Below are 9099 nucleotides of genomic sequence, written 5' to 3'. Positions count from 1 at the left end.
GGATTAGATAACAGAATCCAGCAACCTTATCCTCAAAACTTCCAACCTGCCAATGCTTCTGATTTTTCCCACAATAAACACCCAAAAATAAGGTTAAAGAAAAGCAAGAGATGGCAACAGTCTTTCTCACAACTGCAAACCCCTTCCTTCCTTCTCCTCTATCCCTTTCAGCATCTTCTTCCTCTTCTTTACTGACACCACCAACATTGTGTTGCCCTCACAAACACAATGCCAAGAGACAATTAGCTCTATGCAAGGCAGTCAGTGAGTCAACACCACTCTCACCAAATTTTACCAAAAGAAGCCTTTCAATCTCCTTCATCACCAGCTTTACCTTCTTTTTAGCTGGTAAAGGCTGTTCTGATGTTAGTGCAGCAATTCTAGAGGCTGATGAAGATGATGAGCTGATGGAGAAGGTCAAGAGGGACAGAAAGAAGAGGCTTGAGAAGCAAGGAGTCATCAGCTCATCCAACAAAGAGACAGGTTGGGAACTTTCACCATGGTCTTTCCAAGAAAGCCTATAAAGTGAACAATTTGAATAGATTCATATCTTGTTATATGATCATATCAAAGTTATAGTGATATGCTTTCATGTTTATAGTTTTCTGTGCTATGTTTGAAAATGTGATTTTAATACACACTTACTAGAATGCATACAATTTTCACTTGAAATGATGCAAGGGTAAAACTTAGATGTTGTACCTTGGGTTCCACAATTAAATTCAACCGTGTAGTTTTACTAGTTGATTATATCGGTTCAAATTAGGGATTGCTGCTAGGGGTTTGATTCACGTAAAATTTGGTTAAGAATTGTTGTTAATCATATCTATTGCTAACCCTCATGGGCCACACAATATGTTTGAAAATATTTAATCAAAATTTTGGGATCAAGGCTTATGGAACATCTTCTCCACAAAGAGGAAAAGAAGTACTATGGTTCAAAGACATACAAAATAAGTTGAAGCTGTGTGTGCTGCCTACAATTCAGATGCAATGCAATGAATCTTAAGAATTGGAGAGTGATTTTGTTCTTCACCCTAATGATTACAATGTGGCACGGATTTGTGAATCTCAGGGTTTGTTTGGGATCCGCTTATTTTGCTGAAACTAAAAACTTTTTACTGAAAATACTGTAAATAAAAGTAAAAGTTAACTGAAGTAATATAACAGAACTCATGAATAGTACCAAAAAGTGCAGTGAGACTCATGAATAGTAGCAAAAATAATCTGAATAGTAAAATAAGTTGACAAAAAATAATCTGAATAGTACAGTAGAACTCATGAATAGTACCAAAAAGTACAGTGAGACCCATGAATAGTAGCAAAAATAATCTGAATAGTAAAATAAGTTGACAAAAAATAAGCTATCCAAACACAACCTTAATTCTTGTTAGTTCACTTTACTGCTTGCATGAACCAAACCAACTCAGTTCATTCTTGTATATGCTTTTGTACAGTATTGTCAAATTAGCTGCAGTGAATCTTCCATGACATGTTCTAACTTCAAACCAAATCGAGATAAAATGATATTTTGCAGAGTACCTGCAGGATTTGGTATACAAGCTGAGCAAAATTGGGCTAGCTATTGACAATAACGATCTATCAACAGCTGGTTTAGTTCTTGGGGGAAGCACTGACACAGATTGGGTTAAGAATGCTAATAAAGCCTTCAACAAGGTCACCCTCAATTATAACATTTTTACTTGCAATAGTCTACAAACGAACACTACTATTTCAGTTTTTTAGACTCAAATGAGCATCACCTTTTCCATTACTTTCAAAATTACCAAGCTGTAACAAAATTAAGATTTTCAAAGTGATTTCGTGTGTGTGAAGAACAGGATGATCTCTTCTTCTAATGGCCTATATGCTACAAACTTCTTGACTATTTTTTTGTTACTTCTAAACAGCTTAGCTCTAGTCCTGAAGAGAAAACTCAAGTGGACACATTTAATTCCTCACTGGCTAAATTGGTCTCATCAGGTGGGTTACTCTATGACTGAAATGTGCCTTCCATTCCCACATACATGCCCCTTTGCAGTCATACACAAGTTTCAGTATGTCACCTTGAAGATTACACTATATAATTGAATATCTCAACAGAAGATTAGCACCTAGTGACTCACCTATGCTTTTGCTTTGCAGTTACTCGGAATGATGTTGAGTCCTCCAAACTTGCTTTTGTGTTGGCAGCCAGCTCATTTGAGAAGTGGACAACTTTAACTGGTCTTTTTGGCCAGCTTAAGGGGCTTTGAAGAAAGATAGTAGTAGTACCACCAATTCCATTTTATTCTTTTTCTATGAGATAGGAGTATTTAAGTCGCATCAATTATCCAACCTTTTGTTGATGTAATCCATCAACTTTCTATTAGCCTTTCATGAGTTGTATTTTGTTGCGCGGTTATGAGTAGCAACTTTTCTTTTTTTATTTTTGCACTCAGCATTGCAAATTCTTTTCAACATCATTATTCTTCACATTTGAATTAAATGAATGTGAATTTTAATTTTTGCTCGTCACCCACAGCAAAAATCTTCAATCTTGAAGAACATATGAAGTTTCTACTAGATAAATTAAGGAAAGGGAGCAGAAGAAAGTTATTGTAGTTATAACTTCATCCAATAATGGATATAAAGCACTCCACTTCATAAAAAGATAAAGTGCAAACCTTTTTCTTTTACAACTTTTTCAAACAGTGCTATTTTCAGAAGTTTGAAAATAAATTACTTTTTCAAACAATCTCATTTTTAAAAAGTTGAAAATAAACCAAACAGAGAGGAATTGTTGTTGCAGCCCCCTATGTTTTCAATTCAATTCCTCTGCTTCTCAGCAAACAGAGCATTAATGCTCACAGTCACAGATACCTGCAACAGTTCTCATCCAAAAATCACCTGAAAAGACAGATCTCGGCCATCAGGTTAAACTAAAAGATAAGCACTGGTTCAGGGATCTACATTATTACAGATTCAGGGATCTACATTATTACAGGACTGCATACCAATATCACATTACAACTATCTTTACACCATAATGTTACAAAGGTCACAGCATGCTTCATGTCTCTCCAGTACAACAAAAGACGGTACATTATAAGTCTCATCTATAATTGAATAGATGGATGTTTCAACGAACAATCAGATAGCTAAGATTAACAACATTAACAATATTAAACTATGGTCATCTTCGCACTGAGCTAAGGGGAAGAGAAACAGCATCCGGTTAATCTACTTTATACTCAAGGCTTGACAGCCTCACTGCCATGGCCTCCATTTTCAGTCGCTTCTCCTTCAACCTTTTTGCTGTTTTCATGAACACCTGCACTGTACTCAGCATCGTTTTCTTTGACTGATTTCTCCTTGTCTTCTCCTTCAGATACAAGAGTGCTTCTGTTATCTCTCTCTTTCTCCTCTCCTTCCACTTCAATTTTTTTCTCACCAGCAATGGCTGCGTCAGCTTTGTCCTGATCCCCAGATCCATCTTCTTTCTCTGCCTCACACTCTGGCTGCTGGGCCTTCTCTTGAACTTTTTCACCCTCCAACTTCTCATTCTCATTTTGAGTTACTTTAGAACCCTCAGCTTCCTTCCCAACAAGTGTTTCTTTTGAACTTTCCAGCTCAGCTTCTGAGGTTTTCTTGCTTTCTTCAGCATCATTAGGTATGTTACCTTCTAGTCCAACTTTACCTTCTTCTGGAGGAATTGCTTCCGTTTTGGTATCTGTATCTTGTGCTTTATTGTCTTCTTGATTTTGCTTCACATCCACCTTTTCTGTCTTTGCATCTACATTATCTTTCTCAGATTTTTCAGCATCTTCCATGTGAACTTCTTTGGTCTCCTCAGTTCCTTCAGGGGCAGTTTCTTTCTCTTTGTCATCCTTCTTAGCTGATGATTTCCTACTCCGTTTCTTTGGGGTCTCACTTTCTGGTGGGGGAGTTGCCTTGGTCTTCTCACTAATCCTTGCTGATCTCCTAGGGGTCTCACCGGTGCCCCAATCAAATTCTGATGCTGTGGGACCACCAGGGTGTGCTTTCAGGTACTGTTCCAATTGTCTTTTGCTAACAATCTCCTCTCCCGTGGGGGATGTAAATATGATCTCATTTTTCTTTGGTGTTCCACTTTGTTTGGGCAAGAACTGCAGATGAACATAGACCAATGAATGTTATATTGACAGTTGACTTATGACCAAAATAATAACAACAACAATGCCGCATATATACATGCACTACTTAAAAAAAATTTAGGTCATGGAATTCCCAATAAAGGATTTAAAAAGATAGAAATTGCTAAAACAAATGCTGATAGTAGATCAAATTCAAAAAGATGCCCGATAGTGTGCACTTTGATTCATTAATTATTTTTTACCCCAACTTTAATCCATTTTACATAAGGATATAGTCAAATTATATATTTATTCCCCCTTTTGTTCCTTCTCCCCAACAAAAAACATAAGGGGGGGAGGGGGGGGGGGGGGGCAGGGATCTCACTTCCTCCTACCCTCCCCTCTCCATCCCTCCAACCAAACATAGAATAAATGGAACAAAGATAGAACAATGTATTACAGAAACAACAGGATTTAAAGTTAAAAGACTGAAAACTAAGAGATATCAATTAAAGAACAGCTAGAATGGGTGCTGCTAGACGATTTAATCCAAGAAATATACTTAAAGAGTGAGGTTACATCACTCACCTTCCCCCCCCCCCCCTTTTTTTTCCTTTTTGCTTGGTACTCATAATAAAGTATGTGATGTTGATGATAGTCATGCTTGATACCCCTGTAGTCAAATCTAGAGCCAATTCACCCACAGAATATTAATCTTGTTGTGATTCAACTACCCAATTAGTTTAAAGGTCCGGAAGTCATGTGTAATGTGTAATTTAATAATAGACAAATAATTTACTACTTGTGCAGTTAACTTCTTTTTTTAGGGACAGTATATCTGATCTTTTCTTTTCCAGGTATCACCGTATTAGGCACCCTTGAGGATTTGAACCCCCACCCATAGGCCATTAGCCAGTACATCTGACCCATTTTTATAGTGTGTTATAGAGGGACAATCATAAAGAGAATACTTCAACTTGTGAGTCATTAGGCCTAATATGCTAAAATTCATAATCTACCACCACTTAATATGGAACGTTAATATTGGTATTACAATCTGTATGAATTGTACATGGACAAGGCATCTCCTTTTTCCATGAAATCCGCCATTGAGTCAACAAGGAAAATACCTGATAAAGAGCGTAAGTGCCATCTTTTATGACAATTTACCTCCACAGTAAATCTACTGCCAAAGATGGCATATGTCTAGATCCAAGAGTTCTATTACATTTTCATAAGATATATAGCCATTATGTAGAACTTGGGCAATATAGTATTACCACCCAAAAGAAATATGTTAACTTATTATATCTATATGCAGAACTTAAACAATATACAAATACTCCACAAAAAATAAGCTCAGCGCCCACCCACACCCCCAAAATGAAAAAAATCTCAAACTTCTAATGCAAACCACCTTCAACAAGAAAACTTATTCCAGTAAAGGAAGGTTGGATATGTACACATAGTATCGTCAAAGGTGAAAGACCTCAAGGCATCAAGTCCTTGCATCACCTGAGCATGATGCACTAAAAAGGCACTATATCAAGTTATGTAAGGCTTCAATTTCTAAACATGGTTGGTACACATATTATGACCTCAAAAAAAAACTGATAACAGAATGAAATGACGAAAAGATTAGGTATTTTGGTACTTGTTTTTATTTAAAAAAAAAAAGGTGCTAAGAGAAGTTATTTACTTAGAGAGCTAAGCTCTATTAGACAAGGCATTGCTCTGTGGCACTAGGTCAACTTATTATGCAATCAACTGTATTAAATTCAACTAGTTATCAAAAAAGGTATATTTTATTCAACTAATTAACAAGCATCCCCAGTGTTATCCTGAGTTGACTTCAATTTCAAATAAAGTTTTACTTTAAAGGGATCGATGCCCCTTGAAACTTTGGGTAAGATCAACACTTAGGAGGAAAGTCAAAGAATCCGCTTGAGCTACAGCTAGCATAACTTTTGGTAACTTAAATACTGGAAGGGGGATCACACAATCCACTCTTCACTGTATTTATCAATTTATTTTATTTTATTTTATTTTATTTTATTTTTATATGGAAAAGTAAATACTCCATTTGATCCTTTCTTACTGATAAACATCAATCTTGGGGTTAAAACCATCTCAATATTTTATAAAATAGATACACTAATTGAGATTGAGGAAAAGAGGACAGAGGAATATATTTTCAAACCAGCAGAACTTAGGAAGAATCCACCTTTTACCTTACAGCTGGAGGTAGGTATGTATACACTAACTGAGATTGAGGAAAAGAGAAAGAGGAATATATTTTCAAACACAAACCAGCAGAACTTAGGAAGGATCCACCTTTTAGCTAACAGCTTGAGGCAGTTAGTGTGTGTGTGTGTGTCTGATGCACCGTTAGACATTGATGGAGGTAGGAGATGCTGTTTGATCTAAAGACAATAAGCATCAATATATGTATTAACTTGCTAGCAAAAATATTATTTATCCTTATTGGGAACCATCTTTTGGGTGATTGGGATTAAGAGCAACTTAAAAACCTTTGAATAAAATACTTATAAAAAAAAAATGCACTTATAAATGAATCTATAGGAGCTTGAGCATGAGTTGTTCATTTTGGCCAGTTGAGGGTCAGAGAGGAGTTATGGCTTCATGATATGCACCATTCCTCCAAGGATGGACATTTTAACAATTTAACATGTTCTTCTGCATCAACAGTACTGGAAGCTTCCCAAGTAGTCCCTATTTCCCCCCCAATTTATGATAATGTAAGGAGGTCACAAAGACAATTTTCATCTAAATTTATAAAAGAGAAGCTAATTTTGTGATCTTCTTGCAAATTAGACTAATCTATAGTCAATGTAAGAAGATCATAAACATAAATTTATCATGTATTGACATAAAAAAGAAAAAAAGCAACAAAACTTAGCATGATTATCTAAATCTATCACTTCAAGAAGGAAAAATAGGCAATATAGTTTGCAAGAAGTTATCCCTCAAGGAAAAAAAAAGAAAAAGAAAAGAGGCTTTGGATGCACCATTTCCAATCAATCAATCATAACTCACATCATAACCAGCAGCAGATTATAAAAATTCATTGATATTATCAAATGTAATTTAAAAAAAAAAAATCATATACGAGAAAAAGCAGATTTTCAAAATATGCCTCTAACCAGTTGTCAAATACTGCTCCCCCCTCCCCCCAAAAAAAAAAAAAAATACTAGAAAGGGTATTTAAAAAAATACTGCTTAATTGTGGGAATTTTCTACAAACCCTTACAGAAAATGTAAGAAGAACTTGAAACCAAGAATTCCTACAAAATTCTGAACAATTAAGCAACCCAAAAGCTTTAACATAAACTCTGAACCATGATTATTCATAATTCACCACAAATTAATGAAACACCCACAAACCCTAACTAGCTTACCATCACCACAGCACCAAATGTTACCACAAAAGCCCACAAATTTGCCAAAATAAACCAAACCCACATCGAATTTCAACATAAAAACAAAAATTAAAGCACAAATCAACCAAAATTTCAAGAATTGAAAACCTGCAAAAAATTCAACATAAAGCAAAGCAAAATAGACCCTCAAAAAAGAGACACACAGAGAAAGAGAAAAGACCTTCTTTTTCCAACCAGGAGGAGCAGGGAGCTCCACAGAAACAACTTCCTCTCTTCCTGCCTCCTCCACTGAGCTTGCCATTTTCAACTACTAAATTCACAAAAAATAAAAATTAAAAAAAATTTATTTATTTATTTCCTTAAAGGCAACCCAACAAAGTACCAAAGTAGAGAGAGAGACAGAGAGAGAGGGAGAGAGCAGGGCTTACTATATGTGTGTTGTGTGTGTCTGGTTTTTATTTGGTAGGAAATGTTTGTGTGTTTGAGGAATTCAAGGAAACAGAAGCAAATAAGCAGAGGAAAAAAACCAAAGGGGTTGAAAGACAGACACGTTATTGTGTGAAAATCAGAGATTTGTGTTCCTCACAACAACTAACAAGGCTAAGCCTGAGAGACTGTGAGACTGAGACGCTCTCTCTCTCTCTCTAATTTTCACACTGTCACGGGCACTTGCAAACGTGACTGTGCTTTGTGGCTCTGACACCTGTCCATCTCCCACTTCAGCAACGGCTTGGATAATGTTTGTTACTTAATTATTTGGTACCCCTGCTTTTGACTTTTGATTTTTTTTTTTTTTTTTTCTAATTTAGCGTGAAGAAAAAAAAAAAAAAAAGATAAAGAATGATTGTAAAATTATTTGATGTAATACATGGGAGAGAGGAATAATTTGTCTTCTTCTTTAGGGGATGACTTTCATCATTTCTTTAATTTGTGTTAACAAAATTAATACTATTTAAAAAAAAATTTGTTTAACAAATTAAAAGTGCTATTTTTAATTACATAATCCTAAACAATCATGTACTAGATTTACGTCAATTTCAGTCCTAATAAATTAGGAGAGAGAGAGAGAGAGAGTTGGCATATGGATTGTTCAAAGGCATATACGTTGCTCCAGTACTAAAGGCAATCAATGGGAACTCCTGAATTTTCCTAAAATAATCGACCCATGTTAGCTTTGATAGAATCCACAAGCCTTTTTTTTTTTTTTTTTAATTATTTTTATTTTAAGGAGGTGGGGGAAATTAAGGAGGCATTAAAAGTTTAAAACTAAGAAACGTTTGGTGCAATAACAGTGCAAAATAGAATATATATACCTTCAAATTATCTAAAACCACAATAATACTCTGAAAATTAAATTGGAGGAATATAAAACAAGAGTAAAGCCCACCAATTGCAATCTATCTAGAGATTCTAGACTAGCATCTTATTACCGCATTACTTCCGATATCCGAACTTTTGGGAATGTAATATTTAGTGATTTTAGATGTTTGAGAATGTATCTATTTTTATGTTTAATTTGATTTAGAATCTAATAAAAATTTTAAAAAGATGAGATGCTTTATATTTGGTTTATTTTTGAAAATCTTATAAGAATTATTTATTTC

At 35.1% G+C, this 9099-nt stretch overlaps 2 protein-coding genes across 4 annotated transcripts; one reads left to right on the top strand and one right to left on the bottom strand.

Moving 5' to 3' along the window:
• LOC115977079 (thylakoid lumenal 16.5 kDa protein, chloroplastic) lies at positions 1-2504 on the top strand. 2 transcript variants are annotated; one of them, XR_004088487.1, is made up of 4 exons: positions 1-483; positions 1538-1677; positions 1911-2057; positions 2146-2238. XR_004088487.1 is itself a non-coding variant. In XM_031098731.1 (4 exons), exons 1-4 carry the CDS (start codon positions 111-113, stop codon positions 2253-2255), a joined length of 696 nt encoding a protein of 231 aa, XP_030954591.1. In that variant the 5' UTR covers positions 1-110; the 3' UTR covers positions 2256-2504. The 2 variants fall into 2 exon arrangements, 1 of the variants encoding a protein (XP_030954591.1); XM_031098731.1 differs by having other exon boundaries at positions 1911-1983; positions 2146-2504.
• Positions 2505-2892: 388 nt separating this feature from the next.
• On the bottom strand, positions 2893-8176 carry LOC115977078 (methyl-CpG-binding domain-containing protein 11-like). Of its 2 annotated transcripts, none has more exons than XM_031098729.1 (3): positions 7924-8176; positions 7716-7805; positions 2893-4127 (listed from the first exon to the last, which is right to left on the bottom strand). In XM_031098729.1, exons 2-3 carry the CDS (start codon positions 7794-7796, stop codon positions 3234-3236), a joined length of 975 nt encoding a protein of 324 aa, XP_030954589.1. In that variant the 5' UTR covers positions 7797-7805; positions 7924-8176; the 3' UTR covers positions 2893-3233. The 2 variants fall into 2 exon arrangements, with proteins under 2 accessions (XP_030954589.1, XP_030954590.1); XM_031098730.1 differs by having other exon boundaries at positions 7716-7802; positions 7924-8139.
• Positions 8177-9099: the final 923 nt, after the last annotated feature.

The sequence above is a fragment of the Quercus lobata genome, chromosome 2 (genome assembly GCF_001633185.2).
Source record: "Quercus lobata isolate SW786 chromosome 2, ValleyOak3.0 Primary Assembly, whole genome shotgun sequence".
NCBI lineage: Eukaryota > Viridiplantae > Streptophyta > Magnoliopsida > Fagales > Fagaceae > Quercus > Quercus lobata.
This window is presented reverse-complemented; position numbering and strand designations above follow the sequence as displayed.

What these genes read in the sequence shown, in the direction of transcription:
- LOC115977079 (XM_031098731.1), top strand. Translation starts at nt 111, where the DNA reads ATGGCAACAGTCTTTCTCACAACTGCAAACCCCTTCCTTCCTTCTCCT. An exon ending in CTAATAAAGCCTTCAACAAG is followed by an intron (nt 1,678 to 1,910) that starts GTCACCCTCAAT and finishes ACTTCTAAACAG; the next exon opens with CTTAGCTCTAGTCCTGAAGA. An exon ending in GGCTAAATTGGTCTCATCAG is followed by an intron (nt 1,984 to 2,145) that starts GTGGGTTACTCT and finishes TTTGCTTTGCAG; the next exon opens with TTACTCGGAATGATGTTGAG.
- LOC115977078 (XM_031098729.1), bottom strand. Translation starts at nt 7,796, where the DNA reads ATGGCAAGCTCAGTGGAGGAGGCAGGAAGAGAGGAAGTTGTTTCTGTG. An exon ending in CTCCTGGTTGGAAAAAGAAG is followed by an intron (nt 4,128 to 7,715) that starts GTCTTTTCTCTT and finishes GTTCATCTGCAG; the next exon opens with TTCTTGCCCAAACAAAGTGG.